The following is a 19,477-nucleotide window of genomic DNA, read 5'->3' on the forward strand; positions in this document are numbered from 1 at the left end:
AAAGGGAAAGCCACCACTGATCCTGGGAACTATCGACCTATTAGCCTGATGAGCCTGGTCTGCAAGGCCATGGAACGTATCATCGTGGACCTCATAAACAAAGACATTGGTAACCTCCAAACTCTGGATCCCACCCAGTTCGGGTTTGTGAAAGGCAGATCATGCCTCCTGAACCTGATTGACTTCTTTGTGGCAGTCACCAAAGCCGTAGATGAGGGTTAGGTGGTTCACACAGCCTATCTTGACCTCACCAAGGCTTTTGACACCATCCCCCATTCTGGAATTATAGCTAAACTCACTAAACTAGGTATAAATCCCTACGCCACAAGATGGCTTGCTAACCGGATCACTGACAGAACCCACACTGTAAAAGTAGCAGACTCTAAATCCAACTTCAGACCAGTGACAAGTGGAGTACCACAGGGTTCAGTCCTGGGTCCTCTCCTGTTTGGTATCTACTTCTCTGAAGTACAGGCTAACACAGAATGTCTTTGGCTAACAAAGTTCACAGATGACTGCAAACTAGGAGCCATAATCAAAACTCCTAACGATGTGGACAGCCTACAAAAGGGCCTCATTGAGACAGATGGCTGGTGTCAAAGCCATGGCCTCAAGCTCAATGCCAAAAGTGCATTGTCATCCCTTTTGGTAAAAACTGTGTACCCATGAACTATCACATAGGCGGTAGTCTACGTAACACCGAAAGTGTGATAACAGACCTTGGGACACAGGTGGACAGTAGTCTCTCCTTTGATAATCACATTGCCACAGTAGTCAGGAAATCCTTCTATGTGGCACACCTCATCACAAAAGTTTTCTCATCCAGGAAAAAAGAGGTCATTGTTCCCCCTCTACTCATCACTCATTAGGCCCATTATAGAGTACAACGCCCCTTTTGGTATGTACCTCACAAGACATCTACAAGAACTGGAAAGGCCACAGAAATACCTCACAAAGAGGATTACTGGCCTCCAACAGATGCCCTACACAGACCGTCTCCAAAAACTCCAGCTTTACTCTGTCGCATATCACCTACTCAGAAGCGATCTCTGCCTAACATGCAAAGCTATATCAAACCCAGAGCTGTTGGACATGCTCCACTTAAAGAAATCCCAATCCCTCCAAGCTACACGCTCTAGGGACCTAAACCTTGTCACCACAATAAACAGAACATGCTGGAGGGATAGATTCCTGTCGCAGAGACTTCCCATGCTCTGGAACAAACTACCTGTCTATATCAAACAAAGCTCCTCATTAGCACTCGTCAAGAAAAATCTTGATGATTGGATGGGAGATAGGAAATTCACCCCGGGAATTACTTCTGTGGCTCTGCTTGACAGGGGCGCAGGAAATAATTTTTTTTGGGTGGCAAAAGCCAGGGTGCTGTTTAGCTAGGCTTATATAGGCCCTAGGGCCAATAGCCTAGTACCTACCTATGAACCTATAATGACGTTTATCCATGCTAAGACACATGGTACTACATGTGCTTTTTCTTACACTAAGTGCTGTCTGTTCTTGTGTTATATTTCTTTCCTTCCCAGATATAGAAGACAGGTAGAATGCTTTCAGAAAACATTATCTCCTAGCTATTGAAAGAATGTTTTGACCATTTTTTTATTGCTCTTATCAGCTCGTCTCCATATAAACATGAGAACCAGATACACAGTTGCCTTCCACTATATGCTTCTCATGTTGCACTTTGAACATTTATTTGCTAGAGGAAAATTTTCATTATATTCAGTATTCTTTTATTTACTTGCTTCCCCTTAAAACTTGTTATTACATCAAGGCAAGGGCATTAATCCAGTCATTCCCCTATGCAAAAGTAAGAAAAGGCATATCATTTTTACTTATGCAGTGCTATTTCATCCAGACCTTCTTTTTTTGAATTGCAGTACCTACATTTCTTAAAACTGAACAAAAAGAAGGAAAATATGTGCACCTGTCTATTTTAGGATCCCTATTACACACAAAAATAACCGAAAAAAGCTTTACTTTATAGCATGCACCATATGTCATGTATTATAAAAATACTGTTAAGGTTAATGACATGAAGTAGGGCATATGCTTTGGATTCCCCTGCTAGTTTAACATAGTCAAAAACATCCAAATATTTCCAGGTTTTCTTGTTCCATCATATTTTACAAATATAATTGATGCTTGTAACCTCACATTTATTCATTAATTTTCAAATTGCTGTTTTTCTTCCTGTTGATCTCAATCTCCTAGATCCAGTATCTGGTTAATTTCCAACCTACTCCTGGCTGTTCTGGTTAACTCATGTACTTTTTTCTGTTTGTCAAGCATTTTCCTTTGGAACACTGAAAAACATTTCACTGGCATAGTCTTTCTATGACCTTTATTGTCGAAAGACTACGAAGCAGAAATACCCTCTGTTTTTATAGCTCACTTTTATTGGACAAACTTTTGTATTTCCTCCGTAACATGTTTTGCATCACAAAAAATTACTTTGACCCTCCAAGGAAAAATGTTCTGAAGATAGCTAGATACAGCAGCTTGAATCTCACACCTGTTTCTTACATTCCTTAATTGCTGAAATAAATATCCTCCTCTTCTGCCTGGTAAAGAATGAGTAGTCATTTTCCAAAAACACACTACTGTCTCCAACTTTTAGTACTTTGTCCTTCTGCCACAGTTTTGCCCGAATCGCCTCTTTCTGCTGGTAGAATTGCATCTGTACTATTAAAGGTCTTGGCTGCTTTTTCATGGCCAGATTTGGAGCATACACAGTATTCTGTTTCAGTTAATAACCCTTGCTGTGGAATACCAGTCCAGTTGCTTATGTGTGCTTTCATAAAATGGTTGCAGTCCGTTCCTTCCAGTTTGGTACAGCAGAAAATCCCAGGTTTTCCCTATGTGCTCAGTCCTCTCATTCTTCCATTTTTGAAATCTCTCTTCTTGAGCAGTCCCATACTTAACCAGCCTTTTCTTCATCAGCACATCTGAATATCTTTTAAAAGATTCTTCCATTTTTTCCAGCCTTTTGTTATTTGAGTTGATATACTCCTTCAGTGTTGTGTTTATTTCAGCTCTGAGTAAGTTTGACTTTTTTCCCACTAGATTACTAGAAGTCATGTCTTGCACCAAACATTGAGCTTGAACTGCTTTTTGCTGAACAGCTGCAAGATTCTTCCCAGCCAGAATTTTCTCCTCACGTTTTGTGATTAGTTCTCTGAATTTCTTTTTTGCTGGTCATCCAGTCAGTGCACTTAACAGCCAGTAACTGAAAGTTTCCTAAAAAGACAAATTCACTGGCTCTGTTTTTTGAGTTTCTGTTCTCACACTGGGAGCTGAAATTAAGCAAGATACTCAGTGTGCAGCTATCATGGAAGTTGCACTTAGACACAGTTATTGCTTTATTTGACTTATTTGATTGGAGATTAGTGTTGGTGAGGACACGGATATGTTCACTGATTTTTGGTATGTGTCTATAATGACATGGTTTTTAGTTGACTTATCCTTCTTTCTTCATTTTACTTTTGCTTTATCACATTATTTCATTTCTGAATCCTTGACATGGAATACTGTTGGTGTTAATGTGATCAATTATTTTGATTTTACCGCAGCTTTCTATTGAGTATTGTTTTAGTGTGTATGGTATAACATGCCACGTTTTGTTCCCACAGAACAGAAAATGATTTGCCTTTTGAGAGAACGTGGGTTCAACAGCTGTGACCTAGATAATACTTCTTGCACACTTTCTGACACTTTGTTTATATTAGTAACACTGAAATGTGGATAAGTGGAACTAACACTGATATTATATCAGTATTATATGATATTATGCTGAAAAATTCTGTGGTAGCAAGTGTAAGTGTAGGGCTGGAGTACAGATGTTCTTGGGTTCTAGTACAGGGCTTGCAACCTATTTACCTGTTCTAAAGAATTTAACTTTGCCTGTGATGTAAATAGGACCTGCTGGAGAGATAGGTATGTATCCCAGAGACTACCATGTCTATAGAACAGGCTCCCCATCCTTGTGAAGCAGAGTTCCTCCCTAACCCAATTCAAGTGCAACTTGGACAATCGGATGGAAAACTGGAAATTCATCCTTGGTTTGGCACCTGTATCTCTAATGGACACAAGTAACCTGTAAATGGTTCATCTCCCAGGCCCATGCTTACAAGGGTATCAGAACTTGTCAGAGATTTGGGATGCATGGCTAGGCCTAAAAAGGCCCTTGCGGTCATTAGCCTAAGTAAACAGCTATGAACAGTTAGTGAAATTTACAGCTGGCACTTCCTTATTGTACTGGCTATATTTCTTCCACCTGGATTGTCTGCTTTTGACAGCATTAATGAAGAATGTCTACTCTTTGAGTTTTTTTTTTTCATTTAGTTTGTTCATTTAAAAAATTCTGATTTGGCTTGGCATACATGGAGGTATCACCAGTTACTACATGAATACACAAACACCCACAATTACATACACTTCCACAGCCACTTTCATGTATATAAGAATTTTATATAAGAGTCTTATATTTTATATAAGAATTTTAATTATGGTTCCATTTGAATTCATTTCCCTTGTCTTCCACATTATGTGGTGGTTAGAATATCTTCTCATGTGCTTACCTTAATGTTAGAACTGTAAGGCAGAACTCATTAGGGCAGTAGGGACAACTATACACCAATCTCATGTGGGATTCTGTTTGTGATGGAGACTGTATATTTTGTAGCACTGAGACACAGAAACCAGTAGTACGTATGGATTGCTCCTAGGATTCTTAGGCACACAGGATTTTCTTCCAGATGTAGTCATATTTTCAACAACTGTTCAGGGTTCTTGCTATCTGCATTTTCAAGTATATCATGCTGTTTCTATACTACAGTTACAGAATACATTCACTTGGTTTCTCACTTTGAAAATTGAAGATGGATACAGTCATTGCAACATTGTAGAGAGCATTTGTCATTCCTGTTGTCAGTATATTTGATAGAAGGCCTGTGAGGAACAGTACAAGGAGGATGAGACAGTTGGAGAAATCTTGGAGGTTCCATGCTTTGCACGGTGACTAAACCCTGCTATTATACCCTAAAAATTTTCCACTCTGATTTATCATTACATTGAATACCTCATACAGCAACAGTACTTTGCTTATTACTGAAAGAGAACCTCCTCGTTACTTAACTGAGAAATCTAATAATGAATGCATTTGAGGATAAAAATGCATGCTACATGTTAATGTGTTTCGAAGCAGTGATCAAAAAAATCATTTGTTCCTTGTAGGTAACTAAGCAAGACACAATTGTAGAGCTAGAAACTTACAAACAGTCCCGTCAAAGTCTGGACGAAATGTACAATGAAGTCTGGAAGCAACTAAAAGAAGAAAAAAAGCTTCGCTTGGTAAGTCTGGCATATAAGATTAATAAACAGAATAAAATAAAATGTTTTTCTGAGATAACTGTTAAATTGGTGATACCATGAAAAATGTTTTTTGTTTTACTTCTATGAGTGTATACTAAGGATGGATGGTTAATTCAATGAATTTGTGTTTGTTGACCACATTTAATCAAACAGCATGTACTGAATATATACATCTGCACGCATGCATTCACTCACTCACTCACTCACTCACTCACTCACTCACTCACAGTGTAGCGCAAAAAGGTAGGGCAATTACAGTTTTGGGTTCTGTTCCCACACAAGGTAGGTCAGTTCCTGATATTGTAGTGCAGCATAAGGGGGTGTTGCACTCTTGAGTTTGAACTGGTGGTAGCTCAGGTGGATGCAAAAAAAAAAAAAAAATCCCACAGCACATTTCAAAAAGGGTAATGTAATTTCCCAGATGCCCTGGCCAGATTTCCCCTTAGTATAAATACCAACTCTGGTCTCCCCTGAAGAAAGGCTACTAGCCTAGTGGCACTAGCTAACCTGATCAGCAAAAGATTAAATAAATAAGTCTGTGTATGTGTGTCTATGTATGTGTGTCTGTGTATGTGTGTGTCTGTGTATGTGTGTCTCTGTGTGTGTGTCTCTGTGTGTGTCTGTGTGTGTGCGCGTTTCTGTGAGCGTGTGTGTGTGTGTGCGTGTGTGCGTGCGTGCGTGCGTGTGTGTGTGTGTGTGTGTGTGTGTGTGTGTGTGTCTGTGTATGTGTATGTGTATATGGCAACAAACCTATCTACCTGATCACTACTAAGCTTATGTAATCTTATCTGGTTTAGAAAAACCTCCAATCTGTACATAACCTCCCCTTATCCAACTTTACTAATGTACGACAAGTAGTGGCCATACTCAGTAAATTCCACTGTGGGTGTCTTTATTTCATGGATAAATACTGTGCTGTCAGTCTGTAGACTATTTCAAGCTTAGCAAATAATCAGAGGTTAGAAACAAACTCTGCACCTTGTGTCTATGAGATTAAGACTTTAACAGTTATGCCAACCCTCCTCCTGGGAGCTTTAGCTGATTTAACACCCTCGCCACTTGTCAAAGTCTATCATAGTGCTTTAATGGATTTAGATGTATTTTTACAATAAAATTCAACCTAAATCCTGATTACCTCATGCTACTTCTCTTCAGCTGACCTTTGCATATTAATCTGTAATAGAAGCAGTAATCACTGTGCTTTGAATTTCTGCTTCTCCATTCCCTACATTTCTCTTGATTTCTCCCATTTTACCTCTTTTAACTGTCCATTAAATTCCTCCCTTCTCCTCGCTGTTTCCCTAATTCTTCCACTTGGACATTCCAGTAATATCTCTTTACATCATTCACTAAATTGCTCACCTTGTAACAATGAATTGAAAACTGCCAGAGCATTTTTGATATCCTTTTTTCAACCATTCACAATACTAATGTTACTGGGGTGTAAACCAATATCACCATGGGGCCTATTTAGTAATCTTATAGGGTCATAGGTTGGTACTAGGCTATCGGCTCTAAGGCCTATGCAAGCCTAGCCATAACAATTCCCTGGATATTTCTTCCCACAGTATTTACTTCTCTGGGCCCGTCTAGCAGGGCGACTGACATGATCCCCGGGGTGAATTTCCTATCTCCCATCCAATCATCAAGGTTCCTTTTGAAGAGGGCCAGTGAGGCGCTCTGCTTGACATGTATGGGCAGTCTATTCCAGAGTATGGGGAGTCTCTGGGTCAGGAACCTATCCCTCCAGCATGTTTTGTTCATTGTGATGATAAGGTTTAGATCCCTGGAGCGCGTGGCTCTGAGAGATTGGGATTTCTTTAAGTGGAGCATGTCCAACAGGTCAGGGTTTGACATGGCCTTGTATGTTAAGCAGAGATCGCCTCTGAGTAGACGATATGCCACAGAGTATAGCTGGAGTTTTTTTTAGACGGTCAGCATATGGCATCTGCTTTAGGCCTGTGATTCTTTTAGTGAGGTATTTCTGTGGCCTTTCCAGCTGTTGCAGATGTCTTGTGAGGTACATACCAAACGGGGCATTATATTCCATGATGGGTCTAATGAGGGATGAGTACAGTGGAACAATGACTTCCTTTTTTCTGGATGAAAAGCCCTTAGTGATGAGGTTGCCACATAGAAGGATTTCCTGACTGTTGTGGCGATGTGGTTGTCGAAAGTGAGACCACTCTTCACCTGTGTCCCTAAGTCTGTCATCACACTTTTGATGTTTAGTGTCCTGCCACCTATGTGGTAATTCATGGGTACATGTTTTTTTCTAAAGGGGATAACTATACATTTCTTGGCATTAAACTTGAGCCCATGGCAATGGCACCAGGCATCTGTTTCTGTAAGGCCCTTTTGTAGAATATCCACATCATTTGGGGATTCAATAATGGCTCCCAGTTTGCAGTCATCTGCAAACTTTGTTAGCCAGAGTCCCTTAGTGTTGGCCTGTACTTCAGAGAAGTAGATGCCAAACAAGAGTGGTCCCAGGACTGAACCCTGAGGTACTCCACTTGTCTGGAGCTGGATTTGGAGTCGGCTACTTTTACAGTCTGGGTTCTGTCAGTAGGCCAGCTGGCAACCCATGGAGTGATGTAGGGATTTATGCCCAGCTTAGTAAGTTTATCTATAATTCCAGAGTGGGGGATGGTGTCAAAGGCCTTGGTGAGGTCCAGATAGGCTGTGTGGACCGCCTTACCCTTATCCACAGTTCTGGAGACTGATTTGAAGAAGTCAATCAGATTCAGGAGACAAGATTGGCCCTTCACAAACCCAAACTGGGTGGAGTCCAGTGTTTGAAGGTTGCCAATGTCTTTGTTTATAAGTTCCATGATAATGCATTCCATGCCCTTGCAGATCAGGCTTGTCAGACTGATGGGACAGTAGTTCCCGGGGTCCAAGGTGGATCCGCCCTTGTGGAGTGGGATAACTGTAGCTGTGCACCACTCAATGGGCACAAAGCCTGAGGTGAGGCTATGATTAAACATGACACTTAGGTGAGGTGCCAGTTCATTTTGTAGTTCATGTAGTACACAGCCTGGGATGTCATCTGGTCCCATGGATGCTGTATTCTTAGTTTTGGAGAGTGCGGTTTCTACCTGTGTGGCCGTGATTATCGGAATTTGGCAATCTTTTGGTATTGAGATGGGCCCTTTAGGGGGTGAGAGGGGGGTGAAGTTGGCACTAAATCGATCTGCCAGGATATTGCCAATATCCTTGGGATCAGTATATTTAATGCCATTCTGTTGTAGCTCAGAGCAGATCTGAGCATTGCCATTTATATTCTTGACATAACTATAGAATGCCTTGTGGTTGTCTTTGGAATCTTTGGCAATTTTATTTTCGTAACTAGCTTTTGAGGATTTTGTGAGGGATTTCAGCTTCTTACTGAGGCTAGTAAGGGAGTTTTTTGCATCCTGGGATTTTCCTCTTTTCTGCAACAGTTTCTTCCTTCTGTTGTATAGTTTGTTTATAGCAGGGGACCACCAGATTGGCTTCCTTTTTTTGGAGAACAGCATCTTGGTTCTATTTGGGATGGTACGATTCATGCACGAGTGGATGTGCTCGTACAGTGCCTTAGTGTAGGATTCTGCAGTCGAACTTCCAGATCCTGTCTGCGTGGGTGTTGTGAAGTTTGTCACTTCTGACTTCAGTAGCATGAAATTGGCTTTGGAGAATTTTTTTAAGGAGGTTTCCTTACTAGAGGGTGGGGGTGGGATGTGGATGTCAAGGGTGATTTGCTTATGGTCAGACCTGACCAATGAGGGGGTGACCACTGGTGTGGAGCATCCATCTCCCATGTTGGTAATGGCCATGTCTAGGATATTGGAGCCCCTGGTGGGACAATGGATTAGTTGATCCAGGGCATTGGAATTTATGGATTAGTTGATACAGGGCGTTGGAATTTATGAATTCCAAGAACCGTTGGGAAAAGGAGTTGGTACCCGAGTAGTTTTCCCAATTAATGGCAGGGTAGTTGAAATAACACAGTATTAGGATGTTTGGTTGTATCTTAATATTTTCCAGTATGTTTAGAAAGGTGTAGTGAGAATCTTGGGTCATGGTGGGGGATCTGTAGCAAGTTACAATTTGGATTGCAGTCTTACCTAGTGTTAGTTGCACCTGGAGAATTTCAGATGCATTGTGTTGGGCAACTAGCCTGGAGGTGTGAATATCCTTGGTGCATATGGACACTCCTCCACCTTTAGTGTTTCGGTCTTGGTTTTGTGGCCGAAAAGTGTGGTAAGAATTGTAGCCTGGTATTGCAGGGGTGCTCTCTGGAGCCTTGAACCAGGTCTCAGTTACTGCACAGATATCAATGTTCTCCATTTTTAGGAGTGCCTCGAGAGAGTGCATTTTGAGGTTTAGACGTCTAGCATTGAGTAGCATTACCTTCAGATTTTGCATGCTTGTATCTGTTACGGTGGTGGTTTTATCCTTTAACCTTGCCTAAAAAAGGCACTATAGGGGTGGCAAGAGCTTTAGCTAGTAACCTGAATCCCAGGGGTGACAGGTGCAGACCATCTCTGGCAAAGCATCGTGGTTTGTCGATCATGTCTTCCCAGGCAGACAAATACTGGATCCCCTTTGAATGACACCAGAAGCTTAGCCAATTGTTGAAGTCAATCATTTTGTTCTTATACTGTGGTATCATTCTGGGCGAAGGCAGGATGCTACTCAGGGCTAGGGTCATTCCTGCCTGGGTCACATGATCCAAGAGCTCTTCCATGTCTCTTTTCATGTAGTCCTGGGAGGTACGTCTCAAGTCATTCACTCCAGCATGGACAAATGACAGAGTCGTATTTGTACTTGTGGAGTGACTTGAGTGCATGCATTATGTGGCAGATCCTGACACCCAACAGGCAGCTGACTGTAATTTTCTCCTTGTTCAGCCTAGTGAGTGGGACATCAGTGTGCCTGACTATAGCGTCACCTATGACTAAAGTGTTGGGTACATTGTCTTGCCTTAGGGGCTGTTGTTGGGTGGCACACTGGTGTTGTGAGCTATGTGTCACTTTGGTTGTGACTGGTGTTTGTTTGTGTTTCGGCTTCGGAGGTCCTTGTTGCTTGGGCAGGTTAATGTTAAGGGCCTCCGCATATGTGGGTTTAGTGTTGCTATGTGTGGGTGTTGGTGGTGTGGGTTTTGAAGGGCTATGAGTTGCTTGAGGTGTAATGCAGGTCTTAACCTTCTCCTCTGGACTGTCTAGCACAATCTTGGCTGGAGAGTGCTTTGCTTCCAGTTTGGCTATATAAGTGCATTTCTCGCAGGTTGTAGTGTTGGGTGGTAGGAGGAGAGGATTGTCTGTGTACATGAGGCAGTTGCCCCAGTATACCCAGATTCACCAGGTGGACAGGAGAAATCACCGGAAGCTGACCCTTGGACATGCCTGTTTAGGTGCTTTTTTGTAAAGTTTAAGAGCTGTTTTCCCTTACCTTTGCAAGGTTCTTTGCAATTATAGGCTGTTTAGTGCCTATGATTAATTTCTCCTTATTGACAAGGAGAGCTGAGTGCTTGTATTAGTTTCAGGCTTCCTAGTTCTTTCCAGCAGGTTCTAGAGCAAGTGCCAGTCACAGGGGTTCAGATTTTAGTACTACTACTGAGAAACCAGCTAGTTTTAAGGGAAAATTTGAAGAGCAGACTTTCTGGCACCTGGAATATTTTAACTGTAGCCTCGCAGTGCTGCACGATATGAAAAATGTGCAAACACACGCGTTTTTAAGCCAAAAAGCTGAAAGGGATAGAAATCAGCCAAAAAATGCTAATAAAATTACAATTTCAGAGCTGGAAACCACTCCTCTAGCATTACATAGGCAGTACAATGCTCACCAGTCCCACTGGTAGGCAGTAGGACTTCCCTCTACCACAGCAAGGCTGGATAGCTCTGAGCACAGAAAATAAAGTCCTGAGACAAGCAAAGCTGAGTGTGTAGTCCTAAACACTAAATGCAATTAAAACTCTACAAAATTAGCAATTTAAAACTTTTTAAATGAAGCAAGGCAAGTGCACAACTGAAAAACGATTTAAGAGGTAGTAACACAGCAGAATAAGTAGCTAGTCTACATATACAGAAAAGTCTATATATACAGAAAAGCAGCTAAAACACACACTTCAGATGCAGTGCAACCCAGAGCACTTGAGTTGTAGCAATATTAAGGCAATTACAGTTATAATAAATGCTCTAAAATATACTCTATATTTCCAAAATATTTGAGAAGCACAGTCAGAACACAAGGAGATTCAGGCAAAAAAATTTTTTTTTTGAAAGGGAAAAAGGAGAAATAGAAGGCCTTATCAAATGTTCTCTCTGTATTAGGTAGAATGAGCTAATGACACTAGACTGGGAGGAGTGTCCCAGATCAGACTTACAGTAGGGGCAGGCAACTGCAGAGTATAATAGCAAGACACCAACAAGGAGGGAGGGTGGGGACAATACTAAAGCTATTAGCCTACAGACACTAAGCACTACAGAAAGCCACAAAATGAAAGTTTTTAAACAGATAATGATTTGTAAAGATACAGAATGCTTTTAACTGCAAACAAATCAATTACCCATGCAGATTACTTAATAACAATAAAATACACTCAAAAACTAAGCAGGCAATAAAAGTGCTATATATAAATTGCTAGAAACAATAATCAGTATAAATAATCGAAAAAACAGGATACTTCTATATCTCAACTGAGTTGTAGTCAACACCTCTCATCCACTCTGCTCAGTGTGTATAGACAGAAACCCTCTCAAAGTTAGGGCTTAAATACCAGAAGAACAACTTTTTTTTTTTTTTTTTTTTTACAAAAACACAAAAGAACCAGCCCCCCACTAGCCAGCAACCAATTAGCACAATCTAGCCAAGGTAAAGAAAGGCTTCAGCTAATTTTTGCAGTGTGAATTCAAAATGTTCATTTATAAGTACCTTATCTGTACATGACCAAGAACAGTGTAAGAAATTAAAGTACATTACTTCTTTAATTGTAATGTATCATCTTAATAGATAACCATGTGTACTAACTCCATGTGCCTGTAGTACATTTCAAAAAAAAAAAAATCTGTCTGTAAGCCTGACTTTCCTTGTAGCTGGCTATACATCAGTGCCACATAACATATTCCAGTCTACTATGCAGACTATTAAGCCCTCCTTAAAGGCAGAAATCTGAGATAACATATTACTTAGTATTACATATACTACTGCAGACAAGCTTAAATTGCCTTGATTATATGTGATATTGTGCTGCGGTGGTGGTGCTGCGGTAGCATTGTCGCCTCACAGTAAGACGTTGTCCTGTTCGATTCTCAGCTAAAGCATCTTCTGTGTGGAGACATGCGTGAATGGGCATACCTTCGTTGAATATTGTGCGTCAGAGCTGGCAACTCGGCACGTAAAAATCTACTGCCAATCATTAGCAGACCGGAGTTCCGCTGTGGCGACCTCTAACTGGAAAAAGCCGAAAGATACAACAACATATTTGTATGTGATATCCTTTCAAAACTAGAGCCACCACTCACTTCTTTTTGCACCATGATAACTTGCTGTTGCTCCCAGGCTGTAGCTCCGTCTGGCTAACTTCCCATGCTCCTTATATGATCATACAGGCTTCCTGTAGATGAGCCAGATCTGAGAATAGCTTTTTAAAAAGTACCAGAACCCTATCCTTTTATACTGTGTTTAACAGCCTTTGCCATTTCAGGAATGTAAATGTAAATTATTTAAGCTTAAATTCTACTAATCTTTTTCCCCATGCCCACTGAACCCAATGGAGCATTCTTGCATACCTCTTGCCCTTCTAGCAAGTTACTAGCAACCAGAGGATCTTTGGATTACCACTGGTAGTAGCTGCTCTTGGAGTCAAGAGAGTATACAGTGATGCTGCATGCCAACAGGTTGAGTCATTTCTTTGGCAATGGCATGCAGAAGACAGCAAGTTAGCAACTCCAGCCAGGGTAGCCCTTCTTAAGACAAAGCAAAGTCTGAAGGTAACAGCTGCAGCAGAATCCAAACAAACCACAAATTATCTGAAAGGGAAAATAATATTACAATCCAGCAGATCATTCCTGTTTTTCCAAACTGGTGACTGTCAAATTGCTTACAGGTGCATTGGATTTTAAAGCAACTGTCTTATTGACCGTGTGAGAAAACATGTTTCCATTGAGTAGTTACTTATCTGTGTCGATTTTTATTTAATTTTCTGTCTGAATGTCTATCATCTCTCTGTGTGACTTCCATTTCTGACAAAAAGTTTGTAGTCTTTCTCTTTGAAAATTTGCTGATTTATGTAGTATATATTTGCATGAAACAGACGGCACTCTTAGAGCAATTATATTATGTAATACACACACACACACACACACACACACACACACACACACACTCATGAATTTAAAGCTTACCCTGCAATAATTTCAGGTACAAATATTTATCAAGGAAGCAACATTAACTTTATTTTGAGAACTGTTAAACAGTAACTGTACAGATCTCTTTCTGGGTGATCTTGTTAAGAAGATACAAAAAATCTTTAAATTGAGATTAATAATTTCTTTTCCATCTGTTTGTTATAGTCTTTCTTGCTACTGCCATAATTGTCCAGAGAAGGTAGTTTTATTTATCAGTAAATTTCCAGAAATATTAGATAATACCAACATTTAAAAATAGGCTTCTCCCAAATCAAATGATTATGAATCCATGGATTAAATATATTCCTTTAATTGAATTTTATTTAAATGATTAATACCTCTGTGAAGCAAGGTACAAAAACAACCAGATAGTACAGAAACAAGGTCCTTGTCAGCAGAAAACAGCTCAAAGAATATCCTTAACGCAATTTATTTATAAAAGACAACAAAGCGTTTTCACCACAGCATTCTGTGGCTTCATCAGAGGAAATGTAATCTCAAAAAAGTACACTCCATACATATCAGAAAATTCAGGAAGTGACATCTTCCAATTTCCTGAGAAAAAAAAAAATTTTTTAAATTACATGTTATACACAAATATCAATACGCCTGTGCGCCTATCTTCTGTAAACCATAAAATATATAAAAAAGTTTTTTTTATAAAAGAATGTGTAAAAAAGTAAAATGCATATATGTACAAAGAACCAGCTACCCTAGATAAGAATATATGCACCTGCAATTACAAAGTACTACACTTATCTATTGTTAATACAATTAATTTATGTGTGGAAAGTTATTATTAAAACATATGGGCTTCAAAACCATCATGACTCAAGTTGGTTTAAGCCTCAAAAGTACAACAATATTTATTTTCTACGGATGAAAATGAGTATCATATCTATAGTCCAACAACATACCTCTATACGTACAAATAAAGTCGTCAGCTACACAATTTCGGGCAATGTTACAGTTGTTGTTCAAACCAGGATGCCTAAACGCATCCAGGCGTAACTGGCATTCTAATTCTCGATTCTCCAAGATTAAAGAAAAAGGGCCACCCCTAATCTTCAATGGTACTTGGTCAATGGCCATAAACTGAAAACTATGACCTGGGTTCAAGCCTATGTGTTTTGCCAATGCGTTGTCACTCTTGTCATTCTTAATGGCTTACATATGTTCATACATTCGGTCTCGGACCCTACGGTCCGTTTTTCCGATGTAGAACGCTTGGCAACAATCACACATGGCTATGTATATAATGGATTTACTCTCACAATTTAGAGGGAAACGGATGTGGTATTTTTTATCCCTGACCATAAATGTTTCACCTATTCTGACCCTATTACAAAATTTGCAAAAGCCACATTTGTACATTCCTCTCCTTTTATGGAATGTATTTTGGGACACATCCCTTTGTACCAATTCCTTAAGGTTATTTGATCTCTTAAAAATAAACCTAGGTTCACTACCTAATTTTTCAGCCAAAAAGGTATTTGAGGAAATAAAATGCCAGTTTTTGCGTATTATAGCCAGAATCCCTTTAGAGTTTTTACTAAAGGTGGTGATAAAACTCAATGAAAAGTCACATTCTTCACTTAAGGTTATAAGTTTAACTGTCTCCCCATTGTTCAAGTTAACCTCAGCTGATGCTACGTTAATAATAGTATCAGTTTGTGAACATTTGTGAAGTGGACTTTAGGTACCTCGCTAGCAATAATAATGACAGGGAAAATAAAGGTGAATCTAACATTTCTAAGGAACAACTTACATTACTAGACGAGTTTTGTCGGTTACCTGTACGATTAATAAAACCTGACAAAGGTGGGGGGTTGGTGTTATTAGACAACCTCACATACAATGAGAAGATGGCTAGTGTTTTGAACACTAATGCTTATACAAAGTCTTCTAAGAGCGAGGTGAATGGTCAATATCATAGAATTAGGGGTTACTTTAGGGACTTGTTCCTGGCAGGAAAAATTGATATAGATTTGTACAACTATATTGATATAAATTGTCCTAAAATACCTGTCATGTTTGGAATCCCTAAGATTCACAAGGACATCAACAACCCCCCTATGAGGGCCTTGATTGATGGGAGGTCGTCTATTACATATCCCTGTTCAAAACTTATTACCAACATACTGGATAAACACATCAAAGCCATTACTAGCATTTGTAAGGACTCTTGGTCCTTCCTTGGTAACATCAGTGGTATTCCACACAATGGTGAAAATAATTTTTTAACCATTGATGTGGTAGACCTATACACCTCTATACCGCACCAGGAAGCAGTAGAGTGGATAGGTTCTATGCTTCAGGATTTCGGGGCCTCCAGATTGGAAGTAGACTTGGTGACGGAACTACTTGACATTGTCTTGACTTCCAACTATTTCACTTTTAATGGTGATTTTTTTCTTCAAAAACGTGGTGTAGCGATGGGCTCCCCTTGTGGGGCTGGAGTCGCTAACTACGTTATGGGTTACTGGGAGGCCAACATATTAAGGAAGATCCCTGGTTTGATGGAACCTGTTATGTACTATACCAGGTTCCTGGACGATATTTTTATACTGTTCAGGGGCTCGGAATTGGAAGCTGCAGGTTTTGTTGAAATTATGAATTCAACAACTGAATTCTTAAAATTCACATTCAAATTTTCAACACATGAGATTGATTATCTTGACGTCAAGTTAGTAAAGGACCCTATAAGTGGTAGATTGATGTCAACAGTGTTTAAAAAATCTACATACTGCAATTCTTTCCTGCACTTCTCCAGTTTCCATCCGTATCAACAGAAACGGTCTATTGTAAAAGGACAACTGGTGAGGGCAGGAAGAATGTGCAGTACCATGATTGATTTTACTAAAGAATGTGAACTATTGAGGGAAATGTTCAGTAATCGAGGGTACCCTGACCAAATGTTATTAGACTTGATTGGGGAAGTCACTAATAAGAGAATTAATGGTTTTTATAAACCTTTACTACTCCAACAAGATCTCACACAAACTGATACTATTATTAACGTAGCATCAGCTGAGGTTAACTTGAACAATGGGGAGACAGTTAAACTTATAACCTTAAGTGAAGAATGTGACTTTTCATTGAGTTTTATCACCACCTTTAGTAAAAACTCTAAAGGGATTCTGGCTATAATACGCAAAAACTGGCATTTTATTTCCTCAAATACCTTTTTGGTTGAAAAATTAGGTAGTGAACCTAGGTTTATTTTTAAGAGATCAAATAACCTTAAGGAATTGGTACAAAGGGATGTGTCCCAAAATACATTCCATAAAAAGAGAGGAATGTACAAATGTGGCTTTTGCAAATTTTGTAATAGGATCAGAATAGGTGAAACATTTATGGTCAGGGATAAAAAATACCACATCCGTTTCCCTCTAAATTGTGAGAGTAAATCCATTATATACATAGCCATGTGTGATTGTTGACAAGCGTTCTACATCGGAAAAACGGACCATAGGGTCCGAGACCGAATGTATGAACATATGTATGCCATTAAGAATGACAAGAGTGACAACGCATTGGCAAAACACATAGGCTTGAACCCAGGTCATAGTTTTCAGTTTATGGCCATTGACCAAGTACCATTGAAGATTAGGGGTGGCCCTTTTTCTTTAATCTTGGAGAATCGAGAATTAGAATGGCAGTTACGCCTGGATGCGTTTAGGCATCCTGGTTTGAACAACAACTGTAACATTGCCCCCGTGCTGAAACTAAGAAGTTATCTTAGATAGGTTATTGGGGCAATACAGGCACTCATTTATTGGAGGTCATTATTGTTGTAATATGCATACAGAAATTGTGTAGCTGACGACTTTATTTGTACGTATAGAGGTATGTTGTTGAACTATAGATATGATACTCATTTTCATCCGTAGAAAATAAGTATTGTTGTACTTTTGAGGCTTAAACCAACTTGAGTCATGATGGTTTTGAAGCCCATATGTTTTAATAATAACTTTCCACACATAAATTAATTGTATTAACAATAGATAAGTGTAGTACTTTGTAATTGCAGGTGCATATATTCTTATCTAGGGTAGCTGGTTCTTTGTACATATATGCATTTTACTTTTTTACACATTCTTTTATAAAAAAACTTTTTTATATCTTTTATGGTTTACAGAAGATAGGCGCAGAGGCGTATTGATATTTGTGTATAACATGTAATTTAAAAAAATTTTTTTTTTCCTCAGGAAATTGGAAGATGTCACTTCCTGAATTTTCTGATATGTATGGAGTGTACTTTTTTGAGATTACATTTCCTCTGATGAAGCCACAGAATGCTGTGGTGAAAACGCTTTGTTGTCTTTTATAAATAAATTGCGTTAAGGATATTCTTTGAGTTGTTTTCTGCTGACAAGGACCTCGTTTCTGTACTACCTCTGTGAAGCAGTACACTTTTGAAAGTTTTCCTATGTATGCTTTAATTCTCCATCTAAGTATTTATAACTATTATTAAGAAGTTACTTTTCTAGTTTGAGTAGACTGTTTTTGTTTCTCTCTAGACATGCACTGTGAATAGTTCTGATCAAGTGAGTTTGATCTTAGTCTTACTAAAGTTGTCTTTTCATATTTCAATGGAAATATTTAAGGAAAAAAGCAGTAACTGTGGTCCAGCAGTAAAATGGAAGATACAGACAGCTCTGGTCAAAGCAACATCTCTTAGTGAAAATGAACAACATATTACTTGTAGATTTCTTTACCCTGTCTGGAATAAACATCTCTATAGCAGTAGATGGTTTGGGGGGGGGGGGATGAGAAGAGATACCCTCCATATGAACTGTTTTGTTCAGTTATAGTTCAGTGTGGTGTCTGTCTGTCTGTGTGTGTGTGTGTGTGTGTGTGTGTGTGTGTGTGTGCGCGCGCAAGTGACAAACTTAACTGCTGCATTTTTCTTCTTGATGAACAGTGTTTTCTCTATTTGCTTATTTTGTGCTACTTTGCTGTCTGGTAAGCTACATTCTTCTGATTTGTGTGAATGCTAATATCGTAGACACAAGAGCAGAAAAGTGAACATTTAACTTTGTAAGCTTCTGTGCCATCACTCATTTTGGGATCCTGAGGGAGGACTTGTTTATCTGACTTAGTTAAGTTTTAGTAAGCAAGCAGTGAAAGCTAACATTCAGAAATTGAGCAAGCAATGTAAGTTGCAGATGGGCACCGATAGAATTTCAACCAAAGTGTATCCTGCACGCAAGGAGTTGCACGGCTGTAAGGCAAGTGAATAACAGAAAAAAACGCCAGCAACGAGGTTGGACTGTAGAAGGTAGTTTATTGAGGTATTAATAAACTACCCAAACACCAGATAGGTCCCACATACCGGTTTCGGCCCAGGTTCTAACCCAGCCTTCTTCAGTGTATATCAACAGAACCCATTCAAAAAATAAAGGTGTTTATATATAGCATACAATTCCATGATTGGTTATATTAATCAATCAATCAAGCTCATAAATATTAAACAAATATGGCATTTCAATAATAAATGTGGCATTTCAATAATAAATGCAACCAAACATATTTGTAAATACAGAAATTAGTAAAATGACATATCATGTGTAAAAAGACATATCATGTGTGAGAAAATTTTTTGAAATCCATGTTTAATATTTTTTGTTATTATATTCTATAAATATTCATTTAATCCTGGATTTAACAAAGCACCAAGTTTGGTGATCCAC

At 39.2% G+C, this 19,477-nt stretch overlaps 1 protein-coding gene across 1 annotated transcript in view; it reads left to right on the forward strand.

Moving 5' to 3' along the window:
- The window catches only part of RUFY1 (RUN and FYVE domain containing 1), a 2,127,773-nt gene that overhangs the window by 1,300,315 nt on the left and 807,981 nt on the right, over positions 1–19,477 (forward strand). The window contains exon 10 of the mRNA XM_044069383.1: positions 5,251–5,367. Coding sequence (XP_043925318.1) covers positions 5,251–5,367 — 117 coding nt within the window. The remainder of the gene's footprint in view (positions 1–5,250; positions 5,368–19,477) is intronic.

Source organism: Protopterus annectens, chromosome 4.part0, assembly GCF_019279795.1.
Source record: "Protopterus annectens isolate FY-2018-M chromosome 4.part0, PAN1.0, whole genome shotgun sequence".
In the NCBI taxonomy this organism is placed as follows: domain Eukaryota; kingdom Metazoa; phylum Chordata; order Ceratodontiformes; family Protopteridae; genus Protopterus; species Protopterus annectens.